The 23,898-nt window shown below is 38.2% G+C and overlaps 1 protein-coding gene across 1 annotated transcript in view; it reads right to left on the bottom strand.

Annotated features, from left to right (window-relative positions):
- The window catches only part of Dhx15 (DEAH-box helicase 15), a 47,544-nt gene extending 27,429 nt beyond the window's left edge, over window positions 1-20,115 (bottom strand). The window contains exons 1-3 of the mRNA XM_020181997.2: window positions 19,898-20,115; window positions 13,546-13,981; window positions 8,666-8,859 (exon numbers count right to left, since the gene is read on the bottom strand). Of these exons, the coding sequence (XP_020037586.1) occupies window positions 8,666-8,859; window positions 13,546-13,981; window positions 19,898-19,968 (701 nt within the window). The 5' untranslated portion in view covers window positions 19,969-20,115. The remainder of the gene's footprint in view (window positions 1-8,665; window positions 8,860-13,545; window positions 13,982-19,897) is intronic.
- Window positions 20,116-23,898: the final 3,783 nt, after the last annotated feature.

Raw genomic sequence — 23,898 nt, 5'->3', positions numbered from 1 at the left:
CCATGTATAATCAGTATCAAGGGTGGTTTTAGAACACTGTGTGGGTCAGTCATCTCCTTTCATTCCACTCTGGCTAGTGCTGACTAATACAGGACAACTATCTTCCTTTGGCACCTAGACAGAAACACACAGTACACATTTAAATGCTGAAGTCACAGTTCATTCGGTTAAATAAAAATCCATTATCTTATTCACAGATTTAAAAGTGGTATAAAAATCTTAAGTCATCATTTATGACTTCGTTTTGGCTCTTTTTCATGATTAGTCTAACTTAATCTTTCATGGACCAACTTGGTATTTTTAGCTAATGCCATCATTTGGAGAAGTAAGTTCAGCAACCTAATACTGTTTTCTCTTCTATCTCACCTAACAATTCTAAATTGAATAAAATTCTGGCAAGTAGTCCACCTTCATTCCATTTATGTATTTTTTATGTTTCTAGTTTTGGGTGTTTTTTTTTAAAAAAAGAAAAACCACGACCATTTCTCAATCAACAACAGTACTAACTTTAATATTTTTTTATGTAAGACCATGCTGCCAATTAAACTATGACTCAATGTCTTAACACTCCAGCATGAATCAGCAACACTGCAGCCCCTAGTTGCTTTGGAATTTCTTTGATGTATTTGAGGTCATTTGACCGTACCTGCATTCAGATAAGCTAGACAATCCTCTTGCACATTATCTCTGGCAAAACAATCTACTTGTGGGTAACTTTCTCAGCTTCAACAGAAATCCCTTTATGACTCCGTAGGGGAAAAAAAGGTTTATAGTATTTGCTCAAATACTATCAAACTTACACCCCATACTCTGTCTTTTAGCCTTTCTGGATACTAACTACTCATTGCAATCCTAATAGTCCTAATGTACTATTTCTGGAGGCATTTTAATTAGTATGTAAGTTCAGTATGTGTAATTACAACAATTCACATAGCTTATTTTAAGTGACAATTATGTATGGCTAGATTAAGTTCAAGCATTTACAGGCAGTGACAATAACTAAACTGCTACCAATTACAAGACCTCCAATGATAAGCTAAACCTCAATTTTGGAAATTAAAACTATGAAAAAAGTGACTAAACAGACAAAATGATGTATTTCAAATTGAAAACCTCTAAAAACTCTCTTAAGAAGTCCCCTTTTTATGTTGTGATTAGCTTCATACTCTTGAGCTTCAGGCACCCACAACAATCTGGAAGCATTCAAAAGCAAAGCTGACCAAGTAAGCCATTGTTTTACAGTCGTATAAGAAATGGAAAGTTACAAGTGGTAAATTATGAATATCACAAATTAGTTAATGGAAATATGTGCTTAATTAACAACTAAGTGTATTGGAAATGCTAAGTTAAATGGTCAACTAAACTCAAATCCTATCTTCTAGATGAGACCAATCCTAGTATTTCCTCTATGTTAAATTGAGTGATCCTTACAAGAAGATGCTATAGTTAAAATCTCCTGCATCATCATTTATATATGGTTTGCTGTCTGCACAATAAAGAAACTAAAGGAAAATAATATTTTTCAAACTTCGACAATCTCTTGTAAAATAAGGATAAACCTTTTTTTCCCAGTGGAAAAAAAGAAACATCACAGCAGCTAACTTTTCCAGTCTCAAAGCAGGTTATATAGCTTACAAAAACCAGGTAATACACTCCACTAATCCCCAAACCTGTGCTAGTACACCCTCTCCTTAAAGATTGTGATAAACAAATACATTGTATGTGCACATACAATAAAAAGGTAGCTAGTGAAAGTACTAACCTCTGGTATCTATGAACGTGACCTAACTTGAAAAGACTAAAAACTTCAGATGAGGTCCATTATGGATTAAGGGTACGCCATAAATTCAATGACAGATGTACTTATGAAAAGAAGTGAGGAAGGGTGGATATTCGAGACGGAGAAGTTGTGTAAAGATGGAGGCAGACTAGTTACAAAGCTACATGCCAATATGCGGCATTGCCAGCCACTGCCTGAATCATGAAAGGCTCTTCCCTCAGTCTCCAAAAGGAACCAACTGTTAATACATAGATTTTGAACCTCTAGAACTGTGAGAATAAATTTCTGTTCATTTTGGGTCACTAAGAACAACGCTACAAAGCATATGATGACATTTTATACTGCTAAATAAATGAAACTTTTTTGCTTTTTCAAAAATTAAGCAGCAACAACAAAAAAGCCAACATATAGGAGAAACAGAAGTGGTCCACAAAACATAGCCATTTTTCCTGTACCTAAGTCATATTTCACTCCCATTCTTAATAGTTATTAAATATTTACCCAGGTTAAAAGGGGGAGTCATAAGACTAGCAGAATGGCTCAAGTTGTAGAGAACAGTTGTCTAGCAAGTATGAGGACCTGAGTTCAAACCCAAGAACCACCAAAAAAGAAAGGGGGAGAGAGGTTGAGCCATAAAGTTCAATAATCAATTAGTAAGCAAAAATGCCACTAACAGTCAATAGCATCACCTGGGAACTGATGGCAACTACAAATCTTGGGCATCACAGATATAATTAATGAGTTTTGAGGAATGGTAATCTGTACTCTTAACAGGCTTGTGATTCTGATATTTGCTAAAGTTTAAGAAATCCTAGCATAATTTTTTTTTCTACCACTGAGGTTTGAACTCAGGGCCTTACACTTGCTAGGCAATTGCTTTTATCACTTGAGCCACTCTGCTAGCCCTTTATTGTGATGGTTTCCTGCGCAACCCGCCCCCCCACCAAAGATAGGGTCTCTCCAACTATTTCCCAGGGCTGGCTTCAAACTGGGAAGATCCTCCTGATCTCTGCCTCCAGATTACAGATATGAGCCACGACGTGCCCAGCAACCCTAGCTTATAGTAATCAAGTTAAACACTTGACAGATTAAGCAATGTAAATGCCTGATGTAGCAACAATACCCTTGGAGTTAAGTCAACAAGTGTTCAGGTTGAAAAAACATGTTCACAACACAACAGTAGAATACATGGATTAAATTATTTAAAACAATCTTAGGTAGGGTATGATGCAAAACTTGGACATTTAAGTGGTTAACTTCAGAGGTGAAATTGAAGTTTCTCCATTATAAATTTCTTAATGACGTACTAGTAAGTCAATAAACAAACTGATAAGCTGGTTCAAAGTTGCGACTTGATATCCAAAGTGCTTATTTGTTAAGAACTCCTACAAATAATTAAGAAAAAAGTTCAACCACCCATAGAAAGACAGGGAAAGAATATGAACAAATACCAAATTTTAATAAATGCTTACTGGGGATAGTAAATAAAATCTCCATGGAGAACATATCCTTTGAATCAATCAATGTCACTTGTCGGAAATCAATTTCACAGATGGGAATAGGGGATGGGAGGAATGCACATGCAAGGTTGTAAGAGGGTGTTTAGAATAGTAACTGTTTCTAATAAGAAAAAAAAAAAAACAAATTTGAGTATTCACCAGATAAACCAGGATATAATCATAAATACCAGGCAGCCATTTAAAAGAATGAAGCAACTTGCTATTACTATTCTAAAGCGATGACCATGGTACAGTGTAAGTGAAAGCAGCACAAGTATTTATTAAGGCAGTTAGGTTGTATTATTCCCATCCTGTGAAAGTTTGGTTGCCTTCCACAGCATAGGCTTTCTCCTAGCATAACCAAATAAGCAGATAAATCAAAGTTGTATTTTGGAAATCTGCTTTAAAGGGTATCTATTATAAATGCATCACACAGCTTACATTTAATGCTTTTCTCATCTCCTAGGCACAGTTTTACAAATACTTACAGTGTAAATGAACCAAGTCTTGTATGCACATATGAATAATAAAAGAAAAATGAAAAAAAAAAAAAACAAAAAACAAAAAACAAAAAATACTTACAGTGAACCACATGGAGTTATGAGAATTAAAGATATAATACAGGGCTGGTGGCATGGCTCAACTGTCAAGAGCACCTGCCTAGTAATTCTGAGGCCCTGAGTTCAATCTCCAGTACCACCAAAATAAATAAATAAAACAAGCAGTGGTTAAAGAACCGCATAAATTGTTGCAAGACAAAACTGGTTAAGTCCCTGCCTCCCTTATGTACTACAATAAAAATTTCAACTGAAATAGGAAACTTCTTGACTGCAATTCCACTACTGAGGAAGGGGGAAGCAGGAGAGTAAGTAAGAGACCAGCCTGGGCTATAAACAAGAACCCTGTCTTCAAAAATAAATAAATAAAAGTAAACAAATAAATAAATAAACCTACCAAATGTGAGAGATAATTCAACAATACTGAAAAAGTCTAGAAACGTAGAATTCCAAGACTGAATTCTCTTGAATTCCAGAACAATATATTTTTGTATTCCAAGTTCAAATTCCATCCTAAGAGCCATATACTCTACTCTATAGCAAAATGGAATTCTAAACAAAAGGTCCACAATCAAAAAAAAAAAAAGGTGCTGATGCATCAACAAACTGATCAACATATATATATCTTATGCTGAGATGTTTCAGGCATGTATAATTTTTCTACTCACACTTAGTTTTACAACCAGAACAAGTACAGTTGCCCCTCAATATCCTTGAGAGATTGGTTCCAGGCACCCCAGCGGATATCAAAATCTATGGGTGCTCAAGCCTCAAATATAATAGCCTAGTATTTGCATATAACCTAAGGCACATGTTCTAAAATACTATAATTTTCTCTAGGCAAATCTGAGTGTCAACATATTATCAGCTCCATTTTCTCAAAAAGCACTAAGCACAGAAAGGTTAATTAACACAGCCAATATCACACTGTAAGCAGCAGAGCTAGGACGCGACTTTGGCACCCTACAGACTTTGCTTGGAGATCTCTGATCTCTTTTTGTTTTCAAGTCACCTACTTTTGTAACAGGGTGCCTTACTAGGCACTCACTCTGGAATTCCTAAGTAGTCTTTAGGCAGTCAGTGTTTCAGTCTCCTGCTTCCAGGGGCCCCAAGGAATCTGCTATAGCAATGCCTGGTAATCCTGTCAATCTAAAGTTTCTATACCACTCACGCCTTACTGCAGCAGTGTCTGTATTATGGTCAGACTTGTTAAATACTTTTGGATTTTCTTTCATCTTCTTGCCTATAAATTCTCAACCTTTCTGAGATTAACACTCCTTTAGCTGGTTTGTTCAAAATTTATCTCCCTCAAGCTTTACAAGGGGCAATTTAGCACACCCTAAAACCCAATGCTGTTCATTCACCCATCTCTGAATTACAGATTTCAAGTGACTTGTCTTTATATTTTCTTGATTTTCTAGCAGCTTACCTTCAAATTATGCATCAGATAAACACCTCAGGATAGTACAGCAGAGCCAACAAACCCGTGCCCTCTAAAAAACTATAGTTTCATAAATTAATCTCAGATTGGGTCTTAACCTTGTAAGAGTCCAAATCTATAGTAAATTAGATACCAAAAGGAGAAGATTCAGAATAAAATGCGAATTATGTACACTACATCACCCCATCACTATACCCTGCTTCACAAAAGTTAAGAGAAAATGTCCTTTCATGAATAATCTACCCTTTGCTCACAATCATGCCAAAGATTCATCCAAATCCTACATTGTAGTAACAAACTTTATACAACTGCTGCCACATTAACTTTCTCAGATTAAAAAACACACCAAAAAAATCTACAGGTACAGACACAAATCCTGTTCCCAAAGACTTTATGGCCCAATTAGGGAAGAGAGCTTAAAAAGGGCATCTTTGATCATCTGTACTTTGTCCTTAACATCTTAAAATTTGACATGAAAATGGTGGCTTATACTAGTCAGTCAGATGCTTAAAGAATGTATAAACTACAGTACCTTCAAAAGAAAAGCAGTAATTTTCCCCTTCAGATTAAAGAAAAAAAAAGTGGGGGAAAAAAAATGCTGGCCCGTGCCTATAACCTCACAATGGGGAAAAGCAGAAATGGGAGGACTGAGGTCTAAGAAAGTACACAGACCCTATTTGAAAAATAAACTAAAGCAAAATGGGCTGGAGGTGTGGCTAAGTGGTAGAGCACTTGTCGAATAAGTGCAGAAACCTGGGTTCAAATTCCAGTTCCATCTGCCTGGAACACTCTCATCCTGCATCCCAGTCCCTCGTCTGGCTTTTACTTTCCATTCAGGATTTCACTTAAAAACTTAAAAATGGATTTCTTAAAATTTATGCAGTTTCAATTACAAAGTGTTTCCTAAAACCAATTGCAAAAGTGTTGGATGTCACCAGTATCTTCTCCCACACATCAAAATGAATGAAGTATTTTTTACTGACTAGTTACAAATATGACAACATTATCTTTCACTAACTGGTTTGTTCTTTAGCTACCTCACTGTTTTTCAAAAATTTCCCCCCATACTTTCCATTCAAAAACAGCAACAGGAAAATAGAACGTTTCAGAAAGGACAAAATATAAAGACCATTCACAGCAACTTGTCCACTGCAATCGTTTAGCCACTGAAGTAAGAGTTAACAAAGGACAGTAACTCAGACTAGATTCAGTTCTTTGACAACAGCACAATATCCGAATTAGAACAAAGAATTTATTTATGAATATTCCAAATATGGAAGAAACTATCTTTTGACCCCAAATCTGTATAGGGACAATTTAAAAATACACTAATTTAGCTAAAGCACTCTGGAACCGTGCCTAAATTTTGAATCCTTTCAGCAGAAAAATGAGAAGTTACTCTTCTTTGCTATTTTCTTTAGTGAAAATTAAACATTCCCCTGAATACACAAATGGATACATAAGCATTTTATTTTTATATGAAAATAGCTAATGGAATTGCTTTATAAGAAAACATCACAAAGTTCAAAATACTTTACCTATGAGCTACCACATCTATTTGAGTTACTTGTTCCTCCCTACTAAACCAAAATCTTCCTACTACAACTACCACAGTACATACCCACCCTCCCCCCACCCCACCAATTTCCAAGTTCTACTATCTACATAACTGTAACTTACCAAGAAAACTTCGGTAAATAATCAATTAAATGTCAGAAATACATTCCCATTAAAGATTTGTAAAATTTGCCCTTTATTTTCCTCAGATCCTTGACATTACTCACATTCTAAAGTAGTCTAAAAAAAATTGCTAGTGGTGTGACTCAAAAGGTAAAGAGACCACTTTGCAATCGAGAAGCCCTGGGTTCAAACCCCAGTACCCTTAAAAAAAAAAAAAAGTAAATAAATAAAAATGATCTCTGTCAGGCACCAGTGGCTCACACCTATAATCCTAGTTACTTTGGTAGTCTGATTGGGAGGATGGCCTGGGCAAACAGTTCAGGAGACTCCATCCCCAAAGTAACCAGAGCAAATGGACTGGAGGCGTGGCTCAGCAATAGAGCGCCAGCTTTCCAAGAGTAAAGCCCTGGTTTCAAATCTGTACCACAAAACAAAACAAATGCATAAGACTGACCATTACAAATCAATAATGTAGCATGATCTAAAGATTTATTCAATGAAATCTAAGGTTTAAGCTATAAGCACGCCTCATAAAGTCATAAAAAAAAGCTGACCTAAATATTTTAGAGTACAATTGCTGTCAAATAGGAAACTGAATATGAAGTTCTAATGAAAAGATATATATCAAAGAACTAGGAAAAGAAACTTGAAGAATCAATATCTTGAATAAAGATTTTTGGTTTTCTATTTGTTTTTGGAGATAGTGTCTCATTCTGTAACCTAGGCAGACCCCATTCAGGTAATCCTCCTGCCTCCACCTCCTGAGTGCTGGGATTATGGCCATGCGCCAATATACCTGGCTGATTAAAGAATTTTTTTTAAATTGTGATATATTCATATTTTAAGAAACTTCCTGAGAGGTACACACTAAATATTTAATGATGAAATTATACAGTATCTAAGATCTGCTTCAAAATAATGGAAAACACTGGCATATGAATGAAACGAAAATGACGTGATTGAAGATGGGTGATTAATACGTGGTGTTCATACTATTCTACCTCTACAGGCATTTGAAACACTTAAAAACTTTGTAATTTTAAAGTCAAACCAGATGACTATCATTTATCCTATTACACTACATTGGTATCACTGCCAAAGACTCGTGTCACTTCCCAGATAACATTTGGTTGCAAAATGTCTTTTTAAAATTCCATTATGACAGAGATCATTTTTAAAATTGTCTTAAATGTTCCACAAATACTGATAAACTTTTTGATAGCATGACCATTAGGAAATATGTATCAGTACTTATGATGAATGCAACTTGAAAGATGAAGATAAAAAAATTAAGTAAGCTTGAAAGTTGTAAAGCAGGTCAATACAGTCAAGTGCACCACAGCTATAAAGAGGAACCGGGATCTCGAGAAGAATCAAGAGTACATCACAGAACAAACTATTTCTCACTTAGCTCATTATATATGCATAGCAACAACTATGTAATTAACATGAGTCTCCTCTCCCCCAAGGAAATCCTACCCCATCCCACACATAAAGTAGTTATCTTTTACTAATATTTATTTTTACTTTTCTTCCACATTTAAGTGCTATTTCAGAGAATATCTACTAAACCCCACAACTTACATAATCAGTAACATCTGACCTAAGATACAGCACCATGTTACTAAAACCTACCTAAACTCCTTAACTAGAAGCAGAAAACTACAATCAAAGAAAGTGTCCATTTTTAAAAATGTAGTATACTTACTTAAGAATGGTTTTTGCACTACTGCAGTCTTCAAATCGAATGGAGTAACCAACTTCCTGCCCCAACATCACATCCATTTCATCAGCAACTCTCTGAGCCACACTCATTGCAGCCACTCTCCTGGGCTGAGTACAGGCAACTCCTCTCTTGGGTCCTGGTAACGATCGCATGTACTCCACACACCACTGTGGAATCTATACAATAAGTTCACAATTAAAATAATTCTACTATGACTGCATAAAGTATGCTTAACATAAATAACTTTACCTCATTCCAATAATTTAAAACAAAATTCATTAGGCAAATGACAAAGAAACATTTATGACTTAAACTTATAACCTGAGTGCTCTGTGCCTAGGAGTCATGTATAAAACAGATATGACATAGTTATTCTCGTGAGCGGGCAAGGTCTACTGAGACTTTGCTCAAGCAAAATGTTCACCGGCATAAACCGTCTTATCATTATTTCTCTATGCAATGAAAACAGAAATCCAACTTAAATTCTTTTCAATAAATGTTGGCTTCCAAAAACATTCTAAGAAAAGTCTATCATTCAAACTGCCAATCTGAATTACAAAATGCAGATAAAAGTAGATACAATTTATCTTTTAAATCAGTTCAAATTTGGCTTGTGTAAGTCAACAAAATTAACTCCTAGTACTTGACTCTGGTACTCATATCCTTTACCCCTCAGGAGTAGTATGCACAACGGAGCATCTTAGATAGCATCTTAAAAGTCAATTTTAGCAACTGCCAGTCTCAAATTCAACAGGACCTAGAGCAGCAGCAGTACTTCACTGAAGGGCAGCCAACGGGAAAGGGGTGGTCATGTCAACATTCGTCCCTGTTCCATTATCTAGACACTAACAGATTCTCATTGTGGGAAAAATGTAAATGTCCACCACATTAAATAGGAATCCACTGCTAAAAGGCCAAGGATTTGTCCCCATCAAAGCTTCCAAAGGGGGCTGGTGGAGTAGCTCAAGTGGTAGAGCATCTGCCTAGCAAGTGCAGAGGTGGAGTTCAAACCCCAGTACCAAAAACAAAAGCTTCCAAAAGGCATATCAGACTCTGATGCTCTAAGAAATACACGGTTTTCTAGGTATAATATTTTCAGCAGCAGCTGATCAAAAATATTAGTTGCTTCAGTATTTTACATTTTAGTTAGGTTACTTCTTCAATTTGGTCATACCTGTTACCACTAACAAATAACTGAAACGAGAAACTGTTACATTGTTTCTCTGAGAATACATTATCATTAAAAGATTTTGAATGAACAAAAATACTGAACTAAATTAGCAGTCTCTCCAGTTCTTTAAACTAAAATACCCACAATTAAGTGGTTTTCTACTAGTTTTATATATTTAATCCTCATTTCTCTGACCACCCTCGAAAGACACACACAAAACAGACAAAATTAAAGACACTTAAAATTGATTCAGCATTCTTAAGACAAGAATGGTCATAGATTTTTTTTTTTTAGTTCATTCTAACAAAATAGTTAACTCATCCTTGTTTTGAAAACAAGATAATTTTTATTAATTTAGCAGTTCTCAGACTTTTATAACTTCTTGACACTCTTTGGGCAGTACCAGGGTTTGAACTCAGGGTCTTGCACTTGCTGGGCAGGCACTCTACCACTTGATCCATGTCTTTGGTCCCCCTTTACTCTGATTATTTTGGAGATACAGCCTCACTTTTTGCCCCAGCTGGACTGGACTGAGATTCTTCTACTTTATGCCCAGCTACTGGTTTAGGTGAGGGTCTCTGTGGCCCCGAACCTGAGATCTTCCAGATCTGTTTTCCCCGTCAGCTAGAATTACAAGCATGAGCCACCAGTGCCCAGCATGATACACTTAAAATAACCAGGGCACCAAAGAACCAGTAACATTTAAGTCCATAACGTGGAAATTAAAACTGAAAATTTACTAAAGTAGTTAATAACTAATAAAAGATATCCTATGTTTACATAACATTTTCTATGAAAAATACATTTTCCAAATTAAAAAAAGTTGAACTAGTAGAGTGCATTTTTTAAAACAAATCACTTAATGTCTGCCTCAAAAGAAGGGAGCTGAATTCTCTTACCTGAGTTTATGTGCATTTGTATGAAGTATACAAAGAAAACTTTTGGACCCTTGGAGAAGTTTCAGAAATTTAAAAGGTTCGCAAACGGTATTTGGAGAAACCCTCAGTTAATTCATCTATCTACATTTCTAAGGAAAATAGCATTATGAAGGTAAGCAGGTACTGAAATATCCAGGCTAACTGGCTCCATCAAGCCTGGCATCAGCTTTACTCCTCCTCCTTTCTGCTTTTTCCCTTCCTCCTCTTGAGGCCAATCTTCCTAAAACTGATCCATACCCCTCTAGTCTCCCTGTTTTATACCTTATCCTGAATGATCTTTTATATTCTCTTAATTTCTAATATTACATACTATACAAGAATGTCAATGTTACATCTAGCAACTATCCCGATCTGATGGTCATTTCCATCTGAAGAATTATTTTATTACTATCTCAAATTCAACAACTTAAAGGCATTTTTCACTTTCCTTCAAACACTTTATTTCCAGGGCTGGTGGAGTGACTCAATCAGTAGAGCACCTACCTTGCAAGTATGGGGCCCTGAGTTTAAACCCCAGTGCCCCCAAAACAAACAAACAAAAAACGACAAACATCCCCCCTAAAACCTTTACTTCTATGTGCCATACTCAATACTTAACCTGACTCCAATCCATTTTTTTCTTCATTCCCACTGCCCTTTAGAAGTCAAAATTTTTGTTACGACCTCCTGTATGGTCTGTAATAAGCATCTCAGTAGAATGGAAATTTCTGCAAAATTCTGCTACTCCCCTCAAATTAAATAGCTCTCATGACTTCCTGATTTATATCAAGACCCAACCTATACCTCCAGCCTTACCTGTCCCATCAATCCTATTCTCTAGCCAGGGTATCCAATGCTTCCCTCCTATAAAGTTGTTCATGTTGTTCCTTTGACTAAACTAGTTTCAGTTTCTCCTATTATTTATTATTTATTGCTAAATAATAAATAGCAATAAAAATGTTTTCACTGTGGCGCTACCAAAGACATTACTTTAGGTTTTATTTGGGTGATTTCATTTTCTCAGAGGTAAAAAACCATGGTTAACTCTTAATGGTATCAAAGTTTTTAGTAAGAGTATGCCAAGAAAAGACTGGAGGAAATTCGCTTTCCAAACTGTTTAGTTTCCCTTCAAATCCCCCAAATTCTCTATAATATTAAGTATTCACATCTCAAATACCTCCCAAAAGCCAGATGTTAATCCAAATAATAACAAGCCTTTTGTTGAGTCAATTAGACTTTCTTCCATACTAACTGCTAATACACTCGTCTCATTTTGCTCATCTGTAAAATGCACAGATTACTTTCACTGAAGGTAAAACTTCAAATGAGATAATACATGAAAAGTACACATTGAAAAAAATACCCAATGCCTGGCTTTACCCAAGTGCTAATTAAACAAGTGATGTTAATATTATGCAAACTGGTAAAGCATTTGAAGTAATTATTTTAAATACTATGACATCAATAGGCAAGTAAAAGGCTCAAGCCTTTAAAAAAAAAAGCTTTCTATAAATTTAATTACAAATTTATAAATTTATAAATTTAATTTCTTATAAATTTAAGCCAGGTATGGTAACATATGCCTGTCAGCACTTTGCAAAGCTGAAGCAGGTGGATCTCAAATGCAAGGACCACCTGAGCTACATAGTGAGATCCTACCTCAAAAAGCAAAACAAAAAAATGTAGTTGTCTACACACTATGCTCAGTTATAAACACGTACTATAGGTATATAAACCTGGAAAACAGGATAGTAGGAAATACAACATATTTCTGCAAACTAAAATGGGCAATTATTAAATTAATTTCAATGCTTTCCTGACTTTTCCAACTTTCTATAATGGCCATGGACTTTTGTAAACAACAACAACAATTTTTTTTATCAGTAGTTCAGGTTTCAAGCATATGAAAGGATGGTTAACTTCGCTCAACCAGAAACTGAAAATTTTAAATTACACAAATACCATTTTTCACCTATCACGTTAAAATCAGGTTCAGCAGTGCAATCTAACAACTCCCCACACATGCTCTTATCATGCTTAGGGAAGGGTAGTTGATATGCTCCTTATGGAAGGCTATTTGGCTGCATGTATTAAAATTATAAGCGATAATGCTCCAACAATTTCCACTCACTTGCCCACAAAAGCATTACAACAGCCTTAAATATTTGTCAAGAGGGACCTAGAAAAAAATGCCTCATCCATGTCTGATACATATTCTAGGTATCTTATTAATGAGACACCTTTAGCAGTGTTTAATTCTTAACGATGAGGGGAAGTAGGGGAGAGACCAGACTGGTGGAAGTCATGGGTAGAGACTTTACTATGTGTCTTTTAGCATTTCCACTTTTTCAAAGAATAGATAATGTTCACCTAGTTCAAAAGATAATAAGCAAACAAATAACAAAAACCAAAACCATTCCAATAGCACTCTCTAAGCTCTCTCCACTCAGGCACTAGAACATTAAGGTTTTACCCACAACTCTGTATAGTCCCAGAGTCAAAGTGGGTTGGAGATTATCACTGCCATACTTAAGGTGACAAGACCGGAGAAAATAGCTCTGCTATTTTCGTGAACAGACTTGAAGATTCGACTCCCCTTCCCACTAGACCCCCCGCTCTGAAAAATCACTACAAAGTGCTAATCATCAAAGAAGCTATTTATTCTTCAAGGTGTTCTATAAGACAGACAATGGAAATAACATCTAATCAATTAAGCAACATTTGGTAAGCTAAAATCAGTAAAATGTGTAACAACAAACTATACAGTAACTCACCTGTGTTGTTTTACCAGACCCAGTTTCACCAACCAGTACAAATGACTGATGTCTAACTAAAATATCTGTAAACCTATCCTTGTATTCCCAAACAGGGAGCTGAAGTCGTTTTTTAAGAATATCATAGTATCGAGGAGTATGTGGTAAATTGGTGAATGGATTAATGCACTGTGGAAGTGATGTGTGTCCTGCGTGTCCAGTGTGTGTTGAATGAGCAGAATGTGTAGAATGTGTTGAATGAGCTGAGTGGGTTGAGTGAGCTGAATGGGAAGCTTTTAAAGGTGGCAATCCAGCACTGATAAGCATAGCATTAGTTGAAGCCCGCAATTCCTTTTCCTTTTCCTTCTCCCTCTCCCGCTCTCTATCTCCTCTATCACGTTCCCGGTCTCGATCTTTAGACCGATCTTCACGATCCCGGTCACGATCCCGATCTTTCCTAGAAATAAAAAAAATGAGAATTCAGATTTTTAGTTTTCTAAAAACAATGTTTTACAGCAGCATTAGTCACAAAGAGTCTAAATCTCAGTGGATTACCAAACTATCATAAATAATGATAAAGGATTTCTCATAATCCACCATAAACATCTTTCCCTGACTTACAGCCATTAATATAAAGTGCAGTTACACAAGAACTGAGTCTCCTGCAAGTAAAAGCCCACCCTACTTTGACAAAAGAGGTCAACAACGGGCAAAGAAAAGAAGTCCAAACTGATGATGCCATGACAATCTTCTCCAGATTCTCCTTCAAGTTTATGTGAAAAGGTATTTTCATGGTGTTTTATGTTGTAATGCTATGTGAAAAGAGCAAAGTTCAATGTTATACACAGTATCACAAGTATATATTGCTTTTTAAGAAAAACACTTTTATTCTTTTGTTTTCACTGTTTACTCTTGCATCATAGCCTTAAGATCAAAACAATGAAAGTACATTGCAAATTTAACGTACTTTAGTGAACCACAAAATAAAATATAACCAAATTAAAAATGAGCTTCACTGAACACTAAGTTGTTCTAAAAATATTATGAAGATAGCCACCTTATAAAACTTAGGTCAATTTTAAGTAGTCAATTCTGCTATCTACCTCTAGTTACTAGAGATTACAGTAATTTTAAAATAATTTACCATAGGAAACCTGACAAATAGCATGGCTTTGGAGTTCATCTGAAAGTGGCCTCTGAGGGCCTGGTAGTCAAAATAAAATGTATGCTTGCTCATTCTACTAACTTAGTTTACATTAGACCAACTCCTATAGTGGACTAACTTGCCACAAGGTGTTTAAGACCCAGATTAAAATGAGTCCACATGTCAACCATCCCCTAACTGCGTCCTTGGTTCCTTACTCCTAACCCATGGTAGTAGTACAAATTTCCTGTGACCTAAGTTATCAGCAGCAGAGCAGGAAAGAGCATTCATTCTCCATGATGGTATATATCAATTGAGCAACAGTAATTCCATTGGGCAAAATACGGCTGGAAACGATAAACCTAGCACTTAGTTAGAATGGTTCAATCACAGAAATGGCAAACTAGTCCATTATTCTGATCTTGTCCTTAAAATATGCAATTCTATTCCATACAAAATTGCTTACAGGAGAGAAAAACCTTATTTTATGTAGGTGATTTTCCCTTCTTCCATCCCAATGTTCAATGACATCAAATTACAGGGCACATAAGCTAGAACTGAATGAAGCCTCTCATCTTACTTAAAAACAAAAGTCAAAGCCAAAGAGCCAAAGGATAACTTTTTAATAAACATAAAATGAAGTTTCACAATTCACAACTTGAGTCTTAGCCTATTTTTGAAATGTACTATCACCATCTGTTTTCCTCTTTCTGCATCTGATTGTGGGGGAACATTACTTAAATAAGCATTTATTGCCCCAAAATGTAACTGGGAATAATTTACAGAATGATACATAGAACTATGTCCAGCAATGTGAGAAGCACTGTAGTCACATGATTCAAAGACTAGACTAAAGCATGGTTCACAGAGCTAGAGAATCCTTAAAGAACTGGTCTAAAAATGAAAGGATTCATGTTTCTAGTGATCACTTCATCATAAGGGAAAGGAGAAACCAAAAAGTTTTTAATGAACTTCTCCAGTACAGTACCAGGCACTTAAGATACAGACCTAACCCTTCCAGAGCTACAAAATTTGGGCCAAAAAGGAGGATAGGCAAAGTTTCATATACTATGTAATACTCTGCTTTGTTAAAGTAATGCCTATTACCAACAAAAGACGTTTTCAAGAACTCACTTTATCTGCAGCTTCATTATCAAAAAAACTACAGGAAACAAAGTATATATTCCGAAGATGAAAAGATTTAGCTGTTGACCAAGAAACAGACTGTTGTTGTGGCATAAAAGTTTAAAAAAAAAAAAAAAAAGGCACCGGAACTGCAGCTGCAAAACCACAGGCATGGCATCAGCCTCAATTTTTTAATCTGCAAGGTGAGAAGTATTAATAAAATAGTATCAGACTAAGAAAAGAAACTGGGAGGATGTAGAAAACTATTTCAATCACCTAAAAATACTGCCTTATGGTTCATACTGTCTACTTTCAATGAAAGAGGGAGAAAAAAAATTACAAGTCTGTTAAGGGGACTAAAACCCTCTACTTCACAAGTGGACTTGTACGACATATGCATGGGTTTTGTTGTTTTTGTTTTGCTGTATGGGGATTGAACTCAGAGCATTGTGCTTGAGCCACATGCCCCCCCCCCAACCCTTTTTGCTTTGTCTTATTTTTGAGATAGGGTCTCGCTTTAGGCCTAGGCTGGCCTGGACTGTGTCCTATTTGTGCACCTCAGCATAGTTGGCAAAATGACAACAATGTGCCACCTTGCCAAGCACTGATTAAGATGAGATCTCCTGAAAGTTTTGCTCAAGCTGGCCCTCAAACTGAATCCTCCTGATCTCTACCTCCTGAGTTGGGTATTTTCTTTTTTAAACAGGCACTTTTTATAATAAAACTTTTGTTCTTCAATATTTACTAACTAAGGTATATGCTTTAAAAAAAAACCAAAACAGTGCTATAACCACTTAAGTCACACAGGGACACTTAAGACACAGCAGGGACACCTGTCAGGCAGTTCTATACTGTTTCTCAGTTCAATCTAGCTGTGTGATCAGTGATTCCTTCCTCATCTATAAATTGTACCTATTCATGCCCTTGTGGTATTGAAAAGTTAACATATATGTAATGTACTTTAAGTGTTGGTTAGCACATTGGAAATGCCCAATATACACTGGTTATCATTGAAGATTTTTTTAAAATTAGAATACCTTGTAAAAACTCTGCATGAAGTGACAACAAGCATTAAAATACTACAGATGAGGATGTAAACTGGTCATCATACTCAGAATATTCTAAATGATACTTCCCCCCAACCCCAGACAATCTTACTCCCAGAAACTCCTAAGCACGTAGGTGTGCAAATATGTATACTTAAGGATGTTCATCATACTTTCATCCTCAAAATGACAACTGGGAAACTGCCTAACACCAACAAACAGAATATGGGTTAATTAAGCTGTGATGCACCTTTACAATTAGCATACTATCCAACCAATGAAAAGGGTAACTGATCTATAGCTAGTAAGACTTGAGTGAAAAACATCCATGCCTACAACAACACTTATAGAAAGACCTTAAAAACAATTCATCACAAAATGTCCTCAAAGATGGAGATAAAGATTTCAGATATACTTCTCAGTATGGACATTTCCTGTGTTCCACTGGGCAAGTTACTTAACTCCTGTACCACATAGGACTATAACGAAAATGTATTTATAAATATAAAACATCTAGAAATACCAGGTACACAACATGTACTTATGTTATCATTATCATGCATTAGCTTTACTTTTCTGAGTTAACAAGAAGAGTTCTTATTAAGAATATTAAAAAAATGATAAATGAAAATGTCCCTATCTAAAGTTTCTTTCACACTTCACAATAGGTTGTCTTTTTGGTAATTTTATATTCAAGATTTTCTGAATTTATGGAAAAATGAAAGAGATCAGAGTATAAGACGCCTACAACTTCACCTGATTCAAAACTAAAATATGCCAGGAATAAATAATTCCTTATATAGTTCAGGGTCATGAATATGGGTAAAACCTCCCATTGACTGAATTATTCTCCCTTGTTCATATTAAGAGAAATACAACAGTGATATTTGACACCCACATTTACAAAACACAGCTTATGCTCTCAAATACACCTATCACCCTTAAAAAACAAAGCCCACAGAATCATTTGGCAGTCAACAAAAGTAACAACAACAAAAACAAAACATCAAAACAGCACTAATATTGCAAGCCCAGTGATAAAGGAAAACTAGTTTCATGGAAAATGGCACTTAACGGGCACAGAAAGCAGTGTAAAATTTGCCCTCCAGGATTTCTCTAAACTTGGGCATTATGAGACCTCCTTTACTGACAGGCAAACAACAAAAGCATCCACAAGAACCAAGAGGTTACCACCAAAGATACAAAAAGTCAATTTTTACCAAGGGTATGTCTTCCAACAGAATGGAAACAACCGGATGTACATGTCATGGAACCACCAACTCCAAGAAAAACATTTTAAATGGTGCACACGCCGGAAAGTACCAATGAGTGAATTCTCTCCCAATATACTTTATTACAATCTGACCTCTTATGAGATGTCAACTGCACACTAGCCCAATGTCAAGCAATTTCTGCTTCACAGGAATCAAGAACCAAGTGTTTCCCTGCTTTACTAATAATTATAAATGTCATTCAAACAGGCTGTGATGGCTCTTCACTACAGTATCAGGCTGAATGCTTCACAGTGAAAATGAAACGCATGTGTTCAAGATCCTGCTATAAGCTGTGTAAGCGTGCACAAACCACCTTAACACGGACTGCCATTTCTGTTCCCTAGAGTGGAGCAATATGTATTCTTTCAAAGTTTTTTCCAGCTCTAATATGGCATAGGGCTCAAAGGCACTAACATTTTTTTGCTTTTTGTGTATTTTTTGGGGGTGGGGGATAGCACAAGAGGCTGTTTTATGATGTTATTGTATTACTACAATGTTTAGTACTGTAAGTTAAAAATCGACAAAATTAAAATGTGGCATAATTCAATGAAAGGAAGGCATCAAAAAGTACATTCTACCCTGACCCACACACCACGCTGACACTAAACGGACTGCCTAGAAATCAATCTCAAAGGACTTGAGGTAAACAAAATTTCCCAGAAAGCTTTATGAATGGCTTGACAGTGATTCTTTATCACAAGTCCACAAAAATGATTTTAAAAAAAGGGAAATATTTTAATATTCGGACTTTTTTCTTTGTTTTTTTTTTGCTTTAATTATTCTGTATTCCAGGAGTAAAAATACACACTGGACAAGAAATGATTTTTAGACACGTGCTTAAGTTAATTGCTAAATGCTTTTGTACCTTTATAGAAAGGCTAAAGAAATGTGAAAAACCACGAATCTATGCAAGCATTTCTAAACTTCCACATGGTCGATATTCTGCCCCAATACTAAAAACATTTTTTAAAGGGTCAAAAGCTGCTTACGAAGGAGGGAGAGGAAATGATAAACTAAATTAAAAGCTTACGGGAAAAAAGTATGTCTTTCAACTCCACCCCCGGGATGCTGAAAGCCACTGTTTTAAGCAAAGCAGGAAATAAAAGAGATGGCGGGAGAGTGGGCAGGGAGCGGAAGTTTGCCTCCATCCGTCCATCCACTCTCAACTGCTCTCGGACGGAGGCACGCTCTCCCGCCAGCCTTCCAGCCCACCCTAGGCGTCCTCCACGTTTTCCTTCCTCCCAGCAGGCCCTCCGCTCGCCCTGCCCCCGACAACTCCCGCCACCCCAATCCAGCCCTCACGGGAATCCCCGCGCTTCCCTCTCTTCCCGAGCACCCACCGCCCCCCACCCGCCCGGACCGACCCGGCCCAGGCCCCTCCGCCCCACGAGCACCTTGTGCCCTTGCCGCGAACACCCCGCGCCCTGCCCCCCGCCTCCGGGCCTCGCCGGGGAACCCAAGCCACGAGGTCCGCGCTTCCCTCCCGCCCGACTCGGTGCAAAGTGACTCGCTGCTGGTTCCGCCTGGAGAAAGCGCCCTCGCGGCCACGACAGGCCTCCCCGTCCTCCCGCCAGGGCCGGGCGTCGGCCCTGCCACACTCATCCCGGCGCCCTTGCGGAGCCGGGCGGCGCTGCTCCTACCCGACCCGCCGCCGCTAAACCAAGCCCCAACGATAACAAAAGACTCGGCCTCTAGGGTCCGCTCGGCCAGGCTGGCTCTGGCCCGCTCTCCGCCAGGATCCCAACAAAGCCCGAGCCGCCGCCTCGCGCCCGGGCCTGGCTTACCCATCGGTCCCCGCACGCTTCTTGCCGGAGGGGTAATCCTCCCCTAGGTCCAGCCGGTGCCGCTTGGACATCTTCGCACTCTTCGAGAGGGCAGTTAGGAAGGAAGAAAAGAGAGAAGCTGGCGGCTGCGTCGGCACAGTCGAGGACAGCTACTTAACTCTGGGGGACCTCCACCCCTCTCGCTCCAACAGCCCACACCGTGCGGCCCGAACCAAGACCTAAAATGGCGGCGGCGACGAGGGCCGAGCCTGCGCGCGCGCTCCCGCAGAGCGTGCGAACTGTGTGCGTGCGTACGCCGTGCGCGCGCACGCCGTCCAGAGGCGGGAACTCCAGTCCCGCCCGCCGCGGGATTGGCCGGACTTGTGTCCGCCCACGCCACCCTCTTCCTGTCTGCTAGGGCGGGGATGAGCCCCGGGCCTTTACGCTCGGTTTCAGTCCCGCCTTGTGCTTCTCATCTGGGAAACTGAAAAACATCTGGTCCCAGTGAGGAAATGCTATCCATTCCTACTACCCTGGCTTTAGGGGAGTCACACTCAGAGGTTGAGAAACTGATGAATATCATACAGCTAATAGGTGACAGACCCAGGACTGGAGCAGAACTCTTTTCTAGTTCAGACCTAGAATTTGCAAGCACTGCGCCAGACACTGTATTGCCGAGATAACAGGTGAGAAAATGTTGACTTGCCGTGACCCATTTTGTCCCCCGCGCCCTCCAGAATGGACATGTATTCAAGCTACAGATGTTTTTACTGGATATGATACTATCCTCTTTATTTTGCTTTTTCTTTTTTTTTCCTGTGTGCCTGTTACGCGTTTGCACAATGTAAGCCCTGCTTTCCCCTCATTCCTAGAGTAAACCCTGCAAGGCATTTTATAGATGTGAACGCTGAAGCTGAAAGAGGTCAAGAAATCGCACAATTAGGGCTGCGCCCAGTCGACGGCAAATTGGTGGGGTCAAGATGAGTCTATGACTAGTGGATGGGCTCTACCTGTCTGACTGCTCATTTGCACTCATTCTCAGAAGAAATGTACGAGACAAGAATCTATAGACCAACCCGCTCACGGCGATCTCGTCTTTGATGGCTCTGTTGGCCTGAAGATCATATTCTATCCAGTTCTTACCTGATTCTGAGAACCGCACTCTCTTAGATTAAATACAATGGAAAGCATTGCAGCTGATAAATTCAGCTTTCATTTTTGTAATAAATCCACATTCCAAAGTCAGCACAAAGAAAAGTATGTATCTTTTTTTTTTCACTTATGAAATACCCGATACAACTTTCTACACTAAGTGTATATTAACAGTGTATTGGCTTATGTCAGAGGTCATGATGTATAATCGCCAAAAGTTTCTTTCTGCCATGTTTTACCAATGAGGAAACCTGAGCACCTAGGTCATATCCACGTTTGCAAAATTAGTTAGGATAGAAGTCAGAATCAAAATCCAGTTATCACTCCCAACTATTTTCGTCCCAGGCTCCAGTTTCCCTGGAAAGCTTGAGGGTACGCTAAAAATGTAGAGGAATGATACAGAAAGAAAGTTAAAATTCTACCTGCAAAGTGCACCAATACAAGAGAATTGGCCTGTCGTAAATGTGCACAGAGACTTGGTAAAGTAGGAACTGAAATTATTGTGATGAGACTTGTCTCAGGCTAAGGTTTTATCTAAAGAAAAGTAATCACATCAGTTTTGTTCAAACCTGAATGGCTGAAGAAATGTCATATTTGTCAAAGTCCCTTCTGCAATCAAGAATAAGAGGAGCAAAGATTCAGAATATGATGAGGTTTCACATTCCTTGGAAGGAGAGTCAGAGTTGCAGTTCTAAATGAACCACCCTAGACTTTTAGACATAACTGTTCCTAAAGTAGAGAAGAGCCATCCACCAAGTCTCCCATAACTTGCTGGAATATTTTCCCAGAAAATATTCTATTTCCTTTCCTCTGACTCTTTGACTAAGAAAACTCTCTAATCTACTGTTTACTCTATGGTAGGGACACCTGGAGGAGATGTCTGATTCTGCTAACTAGATTTGGGTCTCAAAACAGAGGTGTCTTGAGACACCTAAATTAATGAGTAATAATGATTATGGCAAACACATGAAAAACACTAACTATGGGCCAGGCACTGTTCATTGCATAGTTTAGCCTATGTTTATAGCAGCTTTGAATTAGATGTTTACAAGTGAGGAAACTGGTGCAAAAAGAATTGAGGCCAAGAAGACAGTTGTGGGATTCAGCCCAGATGTAATGTGTGTGCTTAACTGCTACTCTGAGCTGCTGCTGATAGACAGATTCTCATTATTCTCCTTGGGTGTGTTACTGAGGATGAATTGTCCCAGTCTGACAGCCTTGATGTGAACTGACAAGTTTCTAACATTGTCCAAGTGGGAAACTAATTTGCAGAACTCCCTGGATTTCAAGGGTTTGAGTCCAATCTAACTCCAGGGTCACATGATTTAAGCTCTGCACTGCACTGCTGTTACCCACCTTAATTACTTCACTTATTTATTCACTCAACAAATATTTTTAAGCCCCAATGTCAGTCATTGAGTTAACTGTTGGAGAAAAAGGAAAGAACAAGGTAGCCATCAACCCTGCCTTCATGAAACATGTTAGAAGGAACGAGACAATCATTAAACAGCTAAACACATGTCTATGTTGGTAGAGCTGCACTAAAAAGGCCACCTACAGAGGAGAGGCTCTATGAGAGTATATAACAAGTGACCTTGGTCTAGACTGAGGGCAAGAGAAAGCTTCTCTGAGAAGAGACATTCAGACAAAGACCTAAAATGGGAATACAGATTGACCAGGCAAAAGAGGAAGAAGACATTTCAAGCAGAGATCCTAAAAGCTAAAAAAAATATATAATAAGTCATATGCAGCCCATAGAGAGCAAGATTGGAGCAATGAGGTGAGGAGGGATCACCCCTAGCCGAACTCATCGTGGAGAGCCTGAGGAGTCCTCCTGAGGATTAAGACTTTGTCCTTCCTAAAACAATAGGAAGACAAAAAAAAGAAAAAGATTTTAGTGGAAAAACAGTATGATCACTCATAAGAATTTGCCAGGTCCAGCCCACCAATCTCCCTCTTTGAGTTATTTTAGTTACAAAGTAATTACAAATTTGAAATCGTTTTCAGTGCTATTTTTAATCACTTTATTCTCCCTACTATTGAAAAGACAGAAACAGGTACAAAGTATAGTGGGTGTTATAACCTGCCAGTGAAATTCCATTTCTAGAATGAGATACCCTCAGCTGTCCACAGACACCCCTTGGCTGCCAGCACTCTCCAGGAACTTCTTTTGGCTGAAGAGAACAGCAATGCCCAGGGGCAGTCTGAATATTTCATAGAGGTATAAAGCCTTAGCCCCTCCAATGCAGAACAGCTATGTTCTTCTCACACCTGAACTCCCTAAAGGATCAGCTGTGTCCTTTGTTATGATGGCATCTATGAACCACATGCAGTTTGGTGCTAATCGTTCAGAGGTACCTTTGACCCCTCATAAGACTGAAGATTCCCTCACACCAAACACCATCCATAAATTCAGGGATCCACAGGCCGCTTGCACTTTCTGTCCAACTGACTACAAATTCAGGGTTTCCCACAACCCCATCATATTTGATAATTTATTAGGATGATTTGCAGAACTCAAGAAGACAGTATCCTTAAGACTGTGGTTTCATTATAAAGGGTAGAAACTAGAGCTGTGTCCTTTCCCCCAAGGAATTATGGCACATAACCTTCCTGCATATCAATGTCCTCACAAATCAGGAAGCTCCACTGAGCTTCAGTGTCTGGAATTTTATTGGAGTTCCATTATGTAGCTATGATTGACTGAATCACTGGCCCCAAGATTGAGCTCAATTTCCAGCTGCCACCTCTCCTTAAAGGTCAGGAAGTTGGGTAGATATGTGACTTAAAGACTCAATGTTTTAATCAGATGGTTGGTCTTTCTTGCATGACTAACCCCTATCCTCATCCTGAGTCACTAAGGATGGAAG

The sequence above is a fragment of the Castor canadensis genome, chromosome 9, assembly GCF_047511655.1.
Source record: "Castor canadensis chromosome 9, mCasCan1.hap1v2, whole genome shotgun sequence".
NCBI classification, from domain to species: Eukaryota; Metazoa; Chordata; class Mammalia; order Rodentia; family Castoridae; genus Castor; species Castor canadensis.
The sequence above is the reverse complement of the archived record's forward strand: the minus strand, read 5'-3'. Positions and strand labels throughout refer to the sequence as shown.